Consider the following 15587-nt stretch of genomic DNA (forward strand, 5'->3'; position numbering starts at 1 on the left):
ATATTGACAATCTCCACAATTTTATTGAAAAGCAATTCTAAAGACTCCGATTTTTGCTAGAAGATATTTTTAAGGTAAACTTAAAAGATATTTGTGAAGAGAGAGCCCAAAAATCAATGGACTAATTAAACCTTTACCATAGCTCACATTGGAAAACCGTTAGAGCAGCAAATGCTCTAGATTGTAACTGGTATTTGTTATTATATATTCACTGCTTTATTGTTGGACATTATAGAGATGTTTATGAAAGCCTTTTCTTATTGCTGTTATAAAGGAGATTAGATTTCTTGAAAAACATGGTCATATTTCTGCTTATTAATTTGAGAATTTTCAGAGTTGTACTTGACGGCTTTGATAAAGGTGGAATGGTTATTGCAAAGACAAGACGATGTTGTTTGTCATGAAATCGGGGGAAAGTTGGAACAGAATATTTAAATCAATATATTCTTTTAGAGACCTTTGCAGAGCCTTCACTACAAGCCACTCAGATGAAACTGAAGAGAGCTCGGTTGGCAGATGATCTGAATGAGAAGATTGCTCAGAGACCTGGCCCTATGGAACTGGTAGAAAAAAATATTCTTCCTGTAGACTCCAGTGTTAAAGAAGCCATTATAGGCAAGTAGAAGTCTCACAGCTCTGTCTGTGATCTACATGGCACTGTGGAAAATAAAAATTTAATTCCTGAGGGTTAAGTTCACTAGAAGATAACATATGCTAAGTTTATTACTACTTAACTCTTTCAGCTTCTGAGACCTAAACTCCGTTATCATTTAAATAAAGTAATCCTATTTTTATATGAAATTTTGAAAGTACTTGTTTTTTAATAAAAATTATTACAAAGTAATCAAACATCTGTGGCCATTTCTCAGCCTGCCATAGGTGTCTGTGTACACTCCACATCTGTTGAATGTACCTTTTAATCTCTTACTAAAACTACTTCTGCTCCACACTTGGTTTTATTGATTCCTTGAATGTGATTTAATATGGCGCTTACATTACAAACACAATAAATTAGGTACCATATGTTTAGACTGCTGAAAACTGGTCATTTTCCAGCAATTAGCTAATTCTGCCATGAATGTCTAAATTAAATTTGTGCAATTAAAAAAAACATTGTTTCTTTCTATGTAAACATTTTAGCAGTTGGACAAGAGAATTACCCTCAAGCTTTGGATGATTTCTCATTTGATGAAGACAGCAGTGATGCTTTATCACCAGATCAACCAGCCAGCCAAGAATCCCAGGGTTCAGCAGCTTCCCCTGGTGAGCCAAAAACAAGTGACTCACCCTCACCTATAACCCCAAATGCTGCTACATCAACACAGGTACAGTTTTTAAATGTTAAAATCTTCACAGTATGTTTTTTGGTCTGGCACTGTAGAAATGGGGCGTGTTTCACATGGAATGAATATATCTGCTGCTACGAAGGGATATCTGGGATTCTCTTTTCTAGTTGGGAGTGCATACTGTAGAACCCTGGCTTAGCTGGTGGCAGTGATGAAATTCCCATAGGCTGCAGTGAAGCCATAAATTCCCTGAAATTCATTATGACCCATAGAAGATCTGCAGCTTTCCCAGAAGTTGTTTAAAAGGTCATGGCAATGGTTTACTCCAGCTGTTATTGATTACTTAATGTCTGTCTTCCTTCTGGGCAAGGTCTTGAACTCATTTAGAATTACACTTAGCTGAAACAACAACAGTTGACATCAGTTCCATTATCTTCAGAAGAGTCCATTAAAAAAAAAGGTTTCCCACATAATTTAAATACTCTTTACTATAGTTTTAAAATACTGCCTAAGGAATTTACTATTTAAGAAATCAAAATAACATTTATGTTGATTTTTTTATGAGGCTTTTAGTATTTTCTCAAGGTACTTACAAAGAAAGGAAAGTAACTGTGTCATGGCAGATAAAATGTTACCTTTATAACAGAGCATTTAAATGTGTGAGGATTTAGAGAGCTGTGGATTTGCTCCTTACTGCAGAAAGTAATGTAAAATTGAACTGTTAAATAAGTAAAAAAGAGATAGCTCTTGTTAATGCTCCAAAGACTATATTGTCTTGATGACCGTGGACACTTGACAACTGAGTGGTTCAGGATCTGGAATTACTCTCCTTGGGTTTCATATTACCACAGTAGATAGAAACACCATTGCAAAGATCATATTCAGAAACAATGCTGGACACAAAGTACGGCACATCCATTTTATTTCATTGTTCCCTAACACACAGATTATGATGTGAATTGGGTTTCACGTTGAGAGAACGTAATTTGTGTTGAATAAATTGAAAACAAACCACATGAAATTAGATTCCTGAGTAAGAAATTAGGTTCCTAATGGAGAGTTAAATAAAAATGCTCAAAGCAAGACATGCCAAAAGCCTTCCAAGTAGGAAGCATAAGAGAGATCTGTGATTGCAGAAACAAAAAGTAAGGCACTTGAACTTGATGGAAAAAGCACTTCAGATAGAAAGAACTTCGAGCCTTTGCTTATGGATTTCATATCATATTACAGCCACTTCTGTGCCCACATTTAAAATGAGAAGTTGCTCTTCTGCAGAATAAAACAGATGCTTACCTTATTGTTCCTTTTGAATTAAAGAATAACAGCACAGCAGGTCTCTACAGGAGACGTGTCTGGGAATGGCTCCTTTATTCTTTTAATTTCCTCTGATAAATTTTAAATTTTATTACTACAAAAAAATACAAAGAATGTTTTGAATAAAGCAGAGTGCAGCCAGAGTTCTTTTCAAGGCTTCCTCCTCCGCACATTTCCAGACTTCAGAGGATGTAACATAATTTTGAGAACCTTCAGGTCTTGTTGACTGATGACCTAAAGCTTGCTTTAACCCAGTGTATTTGCATCTGGTAAGGATTAGGCGTTTTAGTCATACTCTAAACAGATCAAATTGGGGTATTCACATTCAGAAGATATTAAACAGTTATCTTCAAAACAGCTGAAGAATTTTGCTTGATGGCACAGAATAACTGTTTTCTTAATATATTCACTGTAGCTTGTTGACCTGCTAGATTCTTGTTGGAATCTAGCAGAAAAGGTGCAGAAGTCATATTATTTGGAAATAGGGATCTATTCATATTAAATAATTACTAGTTTATGAAGTAATCAAGTTAAGAAGTCAATACCTGTTAAATCCAGTTTTTTGAATTTAAAAATATGTAAAGTAAATGATGTACATGGCTCATTGCCTCATCTAACACTTGCAGGTAGAATTGGGAAGTCTGTAAAAAGCTTTGCGTGTAGGTTAGGAAAAAGACTATTGTAAGGAAAAAGTCTATTGTAAGGAAAAAGTAATTTACTCTCTGTTAATAGGAAAATGTTTAACACCATGATTTTCACACAATGTGAATTAAAGAGTAATTTGGGGGTTTGGTGGTGCTTTTTTTGTTGTCTTGGTTTTGTTTGCGCTTTTTAAAAAATTTACTAACTTCCCCATTTTGAAGAGCTTTGCTGTGCTATGATCATGAATTTGTTTTCCTGGCCTATAAAGGGTTACTAAATAGTATGTTTGAAGTCAAATTGTTTGGGTTCAAGAAGGATCAGAATAGTAAAAGATTATGTAATGAATAAGTGAAGTAGCAAACATTTAAAATGGTGTTTAGTTGGGACTTCATGATAAAAAGAAATTAAGAAATAGTGAAAATCATGAGGTCATTTTAATTCTTCTGTGTCTTATGGTAATATGGTACTTGACACTTTGATTCAAAGACAAACTAAGTGCTTTTTAAAATTTTACTGGCGTAACTAGAATAAGCCTTTTAAACTGGATAGCAACAGGGGTGCAATATGTTGGAATACAGCATCCAGAACCTTTTTTCAAAGGCTAAGTCCCTCTAATGTCCCCTCCCAATTCTTGTGAAAGTCCAGCAAGTAACACTGTGCAGATATCAGATGCTTTCCAGAACAAACACTCTGAAACTTGGGTATAAAAATAGAGACATTTGTATCTTCAGCCTGCCACCATCAACTGACAGGAGCCCAGGACAGGCATGTGTACAATGTTTCAGTGAGTAGGGAGGGCCGGGTAAATCCTGCCATTTACTAAAGCACTCAGCAGGAGCTGTTCCTCTGTGTGGCTTCAGGGCAGAAGGATCAAACCCACTATTCAGTTTTGCTGGGTTATGGGAAGGCAGCTATAGTTGCCTCTTGGCAGCTGATGGTTGGGAACACAGCAAAATGTCTAAATGAAACACAATGATAAAATGGAAATTTATTACAAATTAACTGTAAGCAAAAGTCAGAGAGCTTGTGCATGCAGACTGGCAGCTTGGGAACTGCTATCCCAGAAATACAAAAGAAGTAGGACATAGAGTTGCAAAATGTGTACCAAGTGTTTTTAGCAAACTGATTTAAGTTATCTCATGGAAGAATAAGGGAAAGGTACGGGAAGAAATGAAACAGAAAGAAGTACCTGTGGGACTTAATTAGAATCCAAGTCTTGGAATTAATTTGGAAGTAAAAGGATGTTTACTGATAGGAATATAAAGAAGGGGCTTTTATAAAAGGAACATTGTACTAGGTGATCTAATTGCTTTCTTAAACAATGGAAGTGCAACTGATGTCATCTGGCTGGATTTTTTACTGGATGATATTAAACACTAGCAAAATGAGGATGGAGATTACCAGAAATGAGACAGAAGGAGGGAAGTCCTGGGCTGAAAGGAAGCTGGTACCAGTGCTCTGTGGGAGTTGATTTGGGACATTCTGGCTTCATGTTACCGTTAACAACCTTGACGTAAGAATGGCTCACCTAACAAAAGCAGGAAGGCATAGTTAGCACACAGTTGGATTGTCATTATGCAAAAAGAACTGGTTGATTTGGCTTTTAGGAGAGAAATGCAATTCCAATAGAATGAATAGTTCTTGGAAAGAAAAATACACAATGCCCCTCCTTCCCATGAGAAAGAAATGTGGAAACCTGGGGACTCTTGTCTCAAGAGAAAACTGGGGATGAAGAGAGCTGAGGTACAGCGTTCAGCAGTGGAGTCAGGGAGCTACTGTGGACATCCTCTGTAAAATTGCAAGTTTGTCAGAAGAGATGATGCCAGTAGAAGTGCTAATGCCACCATAAGGATCCAGTGAGACCCTACATGGAGTATCTTGTACATTTTCAGTTACTTATATCCAAGAAAGACGAATGAAAACTGTTAACACAGTTACCTGTAACAGGTAAGGATAATCAGAGAATGAAAAATATGTTTGTGAGAAAAGAGTAAAAATTTCTTTGTGTATCTAGGAACACAAGGACTGAGATCTGTTTATGTAGAGCCTGTATTCCATCAGAGGGATATTCACCACAGAAGGAAATCAAAAGGTTTCTTTAAGACTTAAAATCACAAACCAATTTCAGTACAATAAAAATTGGTATGACAAGCTGAGTGAAGTTTGGGTTTACACTTCTGCTGACATCAGATACAGAAGAAATGCACCTCCTGGCACAGTCAGAGGTGGGATTCTGTAAAAATACCATAGGAAGGGTGTCTTCAAAATATACCTGCTGTCCTGCTGCGTGATCATTCTGAAACAAGAAGTTTGTTTGCCTGTGTTGATGTTTGACCTTTATGAAAGCAATGCTTTTCTGACAGTACTTGTTTGGATGGTAAGAGTCTCCTTGTGAACACAAAATTCTGACTCCACAGACAAAAAATACTGAAGGCCTCAATTTTAGAGTAATAAAGCAGTGTTTTCTTAGCTAACTAAGAAGTCAAGGTAAGAAACCATTTTATTTTATTTGCTGTATTTGAAGTGTGCCAACATGTGCCCTTATTAGAATACTCGTACACATGTACAGGAGTTCTGTTTTCACCATTCCTCTGAAAAATACTGTGTGAATTTGACATGAGAGTAAATTGTCTTAACTTTTTCACATTTTTTCCAGATACTCAGGCGGTCGATGTTTTTAATGTTTCTCTTTTTCCTTATATTTTTTTAATACTAGTATCCACCTTTAACCTCTCCAGTTCCTGAATTCCTCAAAACTCCCTCTACAATCGAACAGCACGTGACACGTTCCACTGCTGCAACCACCCTGACCACAACCACTGTATCTGCAGCAAAGCCTGGGCCAACGTTAGTGAAGGTGGGTACCTGGAACTGTGGCCCCTGAGGACAACATTCTTCATCTGTGTCCTTTTCCAGTGCTGTGTGTAATGGAAAACTACCCAAGTAACCTTACAGTGCCTGTAGCTAAGAACAACTTCTGCTACTGTTCAAAGGAGCATATTGGGCTGGTGACTCAAAGCTTTTGTGTGCTAAGGTCAGCCAGTATCACTTGTAGGGACCAGCTCATTATTCCAAGAGGTCCTTACAGTACAGTTGACAAAAGTTGTCAGGCAGAATTGTGCATTACATTGCTATGGAGGATTTAAGAAGTAAGGACAATAGATTTTTGCAATACAGAGTTTCTACTTTCTTTTTCTATCTATCTTCTAATCTAGTTTTGTATGGAGGATAATTGAATAGAAAGAGTCACTGCATTCATAGCCTACCTGTAACCAAAGTGGTGAACAGCACTGCTCCTTTTCCACAACTATTTTCTTAGTTGATTTAATGTATAAGCAGAATGCATTGTGAGGGAGAAGTTACTGTGTCCTTGTTGTTGAATATCTGAAGAACGTGCTCAGTTCTCTTTTCTGCACTGACCTAGTCAGCAGCACTGAAAACCCTTTCAAATACAGTTAAAGAGGGATTTGTGTTAGATGTCTGTAATGTTTCATTTCAGTAACTTCCCTGTCTGCTGTGTTAATGAATATATGTATGCAGACTTCTACTTAACTACATGAAATTAACTCACGTGTACAAGGATGACCTCTGGCAGTCAATTTCTAATATAAATTTGGCTATATGCTTTGAAATCACTGGACTTCTACCAGCTTTATGCAGGACCTTAAAGACAAATTCAGATATGCCCTAAAAGAGGCTATCTGTGTAGGAAATGTGCATGGATCAACACAGCATTTCTGTTTTGATACCTGCTGTATGATAGGTAACTGCCTTCAATTTTTCACTCAAAATAATTTCAAAGAGCTTGTAAAGGAAGAGTTTTACTACTTGAGCAGGTATTGCTAATGAAGATACTGCTGCCTCTAATTTATAGGAGTGTCTGTCCATGCTTTTAGTCTAGACCTCTAAGTACCTCGAATGTTTACAGATGGAATTTAGGATACTGGCTTTTGCTTCCACAGACTGCTAAGTGGCTTTGAACTTACCTGTTTAAGAAGAATGCCTCTTTGCAATGACAGGTCATGACTAGTAGAATCCCTTAGCTGTGCCGTCTTTAAAAAACCCTTCACAAACTGTGATTTGATGACCTCTACTTTTGCAGGGGATAAGCCAGCTGCAGTATGTTAACCTTCCAAGGATGGTTCATTTGGGGATGTTTTCAGGGACAATTGTTTTCAGCAGCTCTCTACAGTAAAAGTACTCTGGTAGGCTGCATCTCTGTGCCATGCATAACTGCTTTAAATGACATCTGTTGTGGTTTTGTTTCAATCTTTTCCATCCATAAACAGCAAAGCCACCCAAAGAACCCAAATGATAAGCATCGGAGCAAGAAATGTAAAGAACCTAAGCCAAGGGTGAAAAAATTGAAGTATCATCAATATATTCCACCTGATCAGAAAGGTGAGAAAAATGAGCCACAGATGGACTCCAACTATGCTCGTCTGCTACAACAGCAGCAACTGTTTTTGCAGCTGCAGATCCTGAGCCAACAGCAACAACACTACAACTACCAGACAATTCTACCTGCACCACTGAAGTATGTGAAGCATTATTTGTGTCCTTTAAAGAAAAGACATATACATCAGTTACAGGCTTGGGGCTTTAGAAGTAAACGTGGTTTGCAAACGTTATAGAGACAGTTGGAACCCAAGAAAACTTTAAATGGCATTGTGCATCACTGTGGGTATTATTTGCCTTATTTAACAAGGTGATGAGATTGTTAATCTTGTTAAAATAGTCCTGAAGTCTGATAAGCCTTGAAGTCGTCCTAGTTATTTTTATGTGACATGGAAACAGAACATCTAATGGGTCAGATGCGTTTTTTCTGACCAAATGCATATTTGAAACTCAAAAGCATTTGTGCAAAATCAAGAAAGTTTTGACACCATTTTCACTCAAATATTACATGGGTAGGCAGAGCAGAAGAGAAGCTTACAGACCATGTCTTTTACAAAGACATACACTATTCTTGTGGGTTTATTTTTTTTTACATCAGATTCCCAAACCACATTTTTGCAGTTTACAAATAAAGACAAAATAGTAATTTTAAATTTGTTAAGATCTGTCTGTTGTTTATAGCCTCATCTCTAATGTTTATATGAGTTCCTCATTAGTACTGATCTTTAGCACTTTTAACAGTGAGAAGTACACTCACTGGTTTATAGGTAGAAGCAGTCAGAAAAACAAATGTTTCAGGAGTTACCAGCACCCCATAACAAAACAAGAAGCTGACTATCTGCAGAGTTTTGGTCTCATCATCTAAGACCAATCTTTTCCTAGAAGTGCTTAACGTGTAACATGCCACAGTCACACAACCCTAAATTCAAATTGACTTTCAGCTGTTTAAATTAGTTTTCACTGAGTTCTTTTTCCTCAGCAAGTGAGGCTAGAAAAGTTAAATCTACCATCTGTGGTTGTATTTATAATTATCATGTGTCCTAACATTTGGACTGGCGATGTTTCTGCCTGCTTGCCCACGCTTCTTATGTTCCATTTACTGACATTTCAGAAACATTTCTTCATAAATCAGCTGAAAGAAAGAGCTGACTTATGTACCTAGTGGAAATGGTGGCATTTTGAATCTTTTATGATTACTTCGAAATCCTTGCATGAGATTCTTGAGTGCAGCTAATAAAAATGCATCATCTTCAAAGTGAGCTGGTTTATGTCAGTGTGTACTATGTGTGAACATTAGACATCTATGGAAGGGTTGATACACAGAGTTCAGTGCTGGGGGGTGGTTATTGATGCCAGACAAAAAACTAACTAATTACCCTGGCTGATGATTAATTTTTATAAACTGAGTTTGCAGTCCATAGTGTTCTTCAGAGATACCTTGACAAGAATCAAAACTATGAAGCGTTAAGTTGGTATGCTTAACTGCAAAACCAAACCAAAATAGCAACATACTGCTCTCTTTTTCTTGTCTGTTTTGTTTTACTGAAAATACTTAATGGTACCGTGTTAGGTTAAGCATGTATTTGTTACTTGTTAAAAAAGTTAAATTTGTTCATTAGCTTCACAGACACGAGATTCAGAATCACAGCCTCTTGATTGAAAACGTACTACATTTAGCATTGACATTCTTGTCCCTTTTTCCTATTACGTGAAGGCCACTGAATGACAAACAGAGCAACAATGGGAATTCACCACTGAATACTTTGAACAACAGTACACCAACATCAGCTGCCAGCTCACCAAGACAGAACAGTAATGTTCCTAGCAGGAAACCAGGACCTCTACCTTCAAGCTTGGATGACTTGAAGGTAAAACATAAGAGGGATTTGTCCATTCCTGTGCACTACTGTAATTCATAGCATGTGGACTGTTACTGTCAAGAATATGCCTGGTAATTTATACCAATGAAAACTGTACTTTCCTCCTAATTGGTTAGAATAAGATTGTCAAAGTTTTCATACACAACTCCTCTGGACTGAAATATTTGACTCCTCATATGCATATGTTCCAGAAATAACATTTCTTTCTCAAAGAATTAGAAGAGGAAGAATTTCAGACACATTTTATAGGTCCCTCACTATGACACCTTGGTAAACTGTGAGGTTCACTTCATGTGAAATTTCAGCTCAGTAGATTTAAACACTGGAGCAGTATTTCCTCATCACAATTTCAGTGTATCAGTGAAGAGGTTTAGTTAAGTAATATAAAGTAAAAGATGCCCTAATAAAAACATAATCAGAGGTCGCTGGCATAAATAGAAACAGAAAGTTTAAGACTGTAAAAAGAGAACAGAAAAGATCTTACCAGAGTTCAACACATAATCTGAAAATGAGCACCAAATTTTGTAGAAGTTTCCTGAAGTTATAATTAACTGTGTAGACTGTTCAGGTTGCACTATGAGGGCATTGCATAGGATCTTCTTCCTTCTGCAATACATTAGCAGGAATAAAGACTGAGGGACCTAATTACAAATCTGAAGGAGCTTGTGGGGGTTTAGGATTCAGTAGCTGCAGGAATGTGCCAAACCTGAGCAGCAGGGTAGGGACATCTAGTGGGCAATTCATTCCTTTCTCTCTGCCTTTACCAAGGTTTGTGAGGGCTGGGAGGGAGGATTTTTTTAAACTTGAAGGGATAAAAAGAAGACATTTTGGAAGATCAGATTCTCAAGACAGTAATGTATTGTCCTAAGTAAAGCCAATCTTTTTCATATGAAATAAGTCTATAAAATGCAATTCAAACAACAGCATTTGAAATAAGTTTTTCAATCTTTAAATTTTTAACTAAAACCTTCTAAAGATATTTAAGTTATTACCTGAAATTGTGCTTTGCAGCGATTAAAGCGATTCACGTACCTATTTCTGCACAATTTATTGGTATTCCTGCTGGTGTGGCAACACTAACATCAGCCTTCCTTGCAGACCTGGTGGTGGTGGTTTTACCACTGAATCAGCTAAATCAGTTCTGATTAAGAGTTCAGAAATGAATTGTTAAAAACCAGAAGAATTAGAACACGCTCTCAAGTGTAGAGGGTACCAGACTGGGGGAAAGTCTGGTATTGGCTAGGGAGTTATTTAACATAAAATTGCTGTGGTTTTTAGAGATGTAAAATGTATTGCTGTGACTTTTCATCATTTCCAAATCACAAAGACCTCCAACTTAAATTCTAGACTGGCTGAGTACTGAAATGCTACTGAGGTCACTACCTTTTGTTCTGTTAGAGGTAGATCTAACATGCATAGAGCCCAAACTGTGCAGTTAGCTGTGGTGCATGTTTATGATAAACATAAGCCATTCTTCGTGACTGTTTTTCTTTAACTGATATTTTGAAGCAGAGAATTAATTTACACTCAACACATTTGCTCTTTACTTTGTAAGCTTATTGGAAAAAACTGAGAACATTTTTCTGTTAGAAAGTAATTTTGACTGCTTTTACTGTCTATGTAAAAGAAACCCAGATGGCACATAGAGTAACTGTTTGGTTGCTAATTAGCAAGAGAGGCTTTTTTGTTTGATGAGTCTATTGAATCATCAACTGACCTGATAAAGTTTCTCAGAAACAGATCTGTCTGTCCTGATGGTGTAACAAAGGGGTTCAGGGTGCTGCTGTTCACTGCTTTTATCTTCACTGCTGCCATTGTCTGCTGGTTTGCTTCAGAGGATTTTAGCTCAGAACTGGAGCTGTAGGTGCATTTTTCCATGTTGAATATTTATGATCAAACATCATCAGTTTGCTACTATTCACTGTACAACTGAAAACTACTAAGGTTTTGGCCACTTAAGCACTGAAGTAAGTAGGAGGTCATGGAAATATGTTAATGGATCATCATGCTATCAGAACCCAGAGGTGTAATAACTAGCAAATATGCTAATGCAAATAATTTTTAAGATGTAATAAGAATGTATACCAGTAAGTTTTAAATTTTCCTTTTTTATTATAGTATTTTATTTTATTTTATTTCAGGTAGCAGAACTTAAAATGGAGTTGAAACTGAGGGGATTACCAGTGTCTGGAACAAAAACAGATCTTATCGAGCGTCTGAAAACATATCAAGATCTTAACAACAATGGGGTTGCTACAAGTACCTGTGTGACAGTGACCACTTCTAGTGGGGCCACAGGTAACACTGGGGAAGTGACTGTGGCATTTCCTGTTGCAACACTCAATAAACCAGTGGTTAATACAATATCCAGCTTCCCTCCAGAAAAAACATCTACTGGACCTGGCAGCAAAGCAGTAAATACTGAAAATATTAGCTCTCCTTTGCCTATATCTCCCTCTCCTTCTGAACAGTCAAGTCTAAGCACAGATGATACGAGTATGGCAGATACTTTCCCAGAAATGACCATGATGTCACCGTCCCAGTTCCTAAGTACTTCACCACTGAGAGCAAACACAAACGAGGATAATCAGAATCGCAGCAGTGGAAGCATCTCAACCATGGAGTTTGATGTAGCAGAAAAGGACCGCAAGCTTCAAGAAAAAGAAAAGCAGATTGAAGAGCTCAAAAGAAAACTGGAACAAGAGCAAAAACTTGTGGAAGTATTGAAAATGCAGCTTGAGGTTGAAAAAAGGGGACAACAGCAACAGTCTCAGACTTTTGGTAACTCAGCTGCTTTGGAACAGAAGCAATTCAGTGCTGCTGTCAAAGATGAAACTGCTCCTGCTGACTGCTCAAGTACAAGTCAACCTGTACCTGTAGCCAGCCATTCCTTAGGACAGTCAGTGTACACCAGTGGCCAGAATCCAGTTGCCAAAAAGGCAGTTGTTATCAAGCAGGAGATACCCGTGGCCAAAGCTGAACCTCAGAATGCCATTTCTCAGTTTTATGTTAGTCCACAGAGGCAGCCACAAACTGCAGTTGTTGCCCAGCCTCAAGCTTTATTAACTACCCAAGGAACTGCCCAGCTGCTCCTCCCACTGTCTATCCAGGGACCGAATGCTGCTACTGCAGTGCAGTTACCAGTCGGAAATATCAAGTTGCAGGTAAGGTTGTTTCTATTTTTTTATCGTGTAAACTGCATGGCAGTATTTCATAACTTATTGTAAATAGGTAAATGTGCTGCTTGTAAGATTAATTTAAAAATCAGGCTTAGCCTGTTTTTGCTTAAGGGAAACAGTAGAAAAGCTTAAGAGCCAATCTCATAATACCTGCTTCTAATACTTGTTTCTTTGCAACTTTTGTTCCCAGATACTCTTTCCTGAAAAGCAATTGTCTCACCATGTGCTGCCTCCATGCACAATTTGATTAATACTAGCATATATCACCATTTTGTTAACTGCAAACAGTAATAGAGAGCTACAGTCTCAGTACTTTATTTTGAGATAGCCCTGTTTGCAAGACATGAACTTTCTTGTGTGGCGGTGTCTCATTATATTTAAAAATGTGAATGCCTGGTGGTAGAACTTTCCTGTGGACTTAGAAAAATAAACCATGGTTATGCAAATACTATTTCTAGCCTGATTATAGCTAGTATCACAGTGAATAAATACAGCATAAACCAAGACAGGCTATAAATGCAGCGGTATAAGAGTAATCTGACCAAGCTGAATCAGTGTAACCTGTTGGTCTGAGGTAGAATTAAGCAGTAATGCACTTTCCAGTGGCATTGTTGGAACATCTCCTGCCCCCTATCATGGCAGCAAAGTATTCTTCCAGCTGTAGTGTGTCCTTGGCTGTTGTGCATGCTGTGGGCCTAGGCTTGCTGCAAGCCTGTGCGGCAGTACATTTAGCAATCCTTATGAAGGGTGGAAAATTCTGTTGAGGATGGGCCCTAGTCTGCAGTGCAAGAACTATTCCTAGGAGCTATACACCCAGATCTCCACCTGAATTGTTCTAAAACCCTGCTAGAATTCTGTAACAGCAGTTTGTCCTGGTATTTTACTTCACCGATACTCCAGAAAGTTTTCCACTACTATGTGAAATTGCTTTTCATGAGGTTGGACACACTTCTTGCTCTGCACTGGCCCTTAAAAACTACCATGGTCTTAAAAGCAACCTCTTTCTTGCATCATCAGTTTTGTTTTCTGGTTACTCAAACCAGTTCTTACAGTCCTTTCTTACTGATTTGTGCTCTCTCTGTGCCCTGTTATTTTCATCAGTATCTACTGGGCTCTCTCCAGTTTGTCTTTTTCTTAAACTTTGTTGGCAGAAGAACCATCACCTTTTAGCTGGGAATTCCCCAATACCAAACACAGTAACAGTTTGGTTTCCTGTACCGCTCACACTCATCCCTCCCAGAATACGTTACTGCTATTCTGCATAAGGTGTGCAATAGGTTTTTACATGATGTAACTTACCTTGAGATACAAATAATGCAAATATTTTATCTTCATCCTTTAGGCTCAATCACAAGCTGGAATACAGACCCCATCACAAATACCTGCTCCTATTTCTTCCTCTGGCCTGGTGCAAACAGCACCTCAGATGCATACTCCACAATCAAAACAAAATACCATCACGCAGCATGCACTTGGTCAGACCCAACAAATCAGAAAGGTTTGTGGATAGCAATAAACATTAAGATAAATAGTTGTATAATCTAGTTCTAGGCAGTCCTTTTAGAATCTTTTATGTGTCATCTTTGTTATATATAAATTATCAAGTCACCTAACATCTGTACCATGTTTTTCTGTGTGATACAATGGGCTTGTAACTCCTTCTTTTTCCAAAATTTTAGTCTGTGCAGGACTTTAGTTTTCAGTTGTAAATAAATACTTTGTCTAAAGACTTTCTATCTTAATGATGGGGCATGACTCTTACTACATCCTTCCTCACACTTGGCACAAGTGGTGTGTACCAAGTGTATTCCAGTCAGTTTCTCTTGTTTGCCACTGACTCGAAATGGAAGATTGTTGTAGGCAGTTCTTAAGAGAAAGTTTTTACCTATGACTTCAGAGATTTATTCTTTTATAGAAGTTAATTTTGGTTTTCTTACTTCCCGTGTTGATTTCATCCCTCCTTATGAAGAAAGCTATGGACTCAGACCCTGAGGATGGTAATTCCAATGAGTCAAAACCCTACCATACCTCTTCCTAAGGAATGCAGGGTATGATTCAGAGAGAGATCCTTATCTTCCTCTCTACCAAAAACAATCAGGTCTGTAATGTCCTATTCCAACAGATGTTCATCAGCACTGGATGTACAGTTGTGACTGCCAATCTAGTCATGTTCATATGGGAACTGATATCAACCCATCAACACCAGTCATCACAAAAGAAAAGGTTTTCTCCTCCTCTGAGCCTCTTCCAGACTGACCTCTATTATCAGGAACCTGGCGATTAGTTTTGGACCTTTATTGCTTCCTTATCAGTGCTATTGACTGTAGGCCTCCTATTATTTAGGACAGCAAGGTTTTTCAGCCTGCCCCTAGGGACAGATGATTCAGAAACACCTGAAATTCCAAGATGAAGAGGGTAATTTTTACAGTATATTATGTAACTGTTATAAAATATCTCAACCTTCAAAGTTCTTATTTCAGTTTACTAAAGTGCATCATGAACCCCATGTTCTGTTGGGATTTGGGGATTGTACCTGAGCAGTATCACCTAATCTGCTCTGCTGGGGCTCTTGTTCCAGATGAGAACTTACCTTAGAAGATGTATGATTGTGCCTTGCCATTCTCTAGCGAGCTGGCTAATAAAGAGGAACACAGCTAAAGGAGCATCCATACTCTTTAGACTGCTTCTTCAATCTGTTTAATTTCATGGACATTGAGGTTATCCTCCAGAAGTTAAAACTGACACAGGTCCAAAAGCAGATTTTATGCAGGTTCTCTGGGATTTGGTGAGGGGCTAATCTTACCTTGTTAATTCAACAGGTCCTATAGAGAAATTTTCTAGTCATTCTGAGGCATGTACTTGTGCCAGAGACTGGCAGATTGCTGCCA

At 37.9% G+C, this 15587-nt stretch overlaps 1 protein-coding gene across 4 annotated transcripts in view; it reads left to right on the forward strand.

Moving 5' to 3' along the window:
- The window catches only part of MRTFB (myocardin related transcription factor B), a 70456-nt gene that overhangs the window by 44706 nt on the left and 10163 nt on the right, over nucleotides 1-15587 (forward strand). For 3 of the 4 annotated variants that reach the window (XM_048320415.1, XM_048320416.1, XM_048320417.1), the window contains 7 exons: nucleotides 454-615; nucleotides 1141-1325; nucleotides 5959-6099; nucleotides 7532-7779; nucleotides 9355-9508; nucleotides 11662-12684; nucleotides 14042-14197. In XM_048320415.1, the coding sequence (XP_048176372.1) occupies nucleotides 454-615; nucleotides 1141-1325; nucleotides 5959-6099; nucleotides 7532-7779; nucleotides 9355-9508; nucleotides 11662-12684; nucleotides 14042-14197 (2069 nt within the window). The remainder of the gene's footprint in view (nucleotides 1-453; nucleotides 616-1140; nucleotides 1326-5958; nucleotides 6100-7531; nucleotides 7780-9354; nucleotides 9509-11661; nucleotides 12685-14041; nucleotides 14198-15587) is intronic. The other variant, XM_048320418.1, reaches the window with a different exon arrangement.

This window comes from Corvus hawaiiensis, chromosome 16, assembly GCF_020740725.1.
Source record: "Corvus hawaiiensis isolate bCorHaw1 chromosome 16, bCorHaw1.pri.cur, whole genome shotgun sequence".
NCBI lineage: Eukaryota > Metazoa > Chordata > Aves > Passeriformes > Corvidae > Corvus > Corvus hawaiiensis.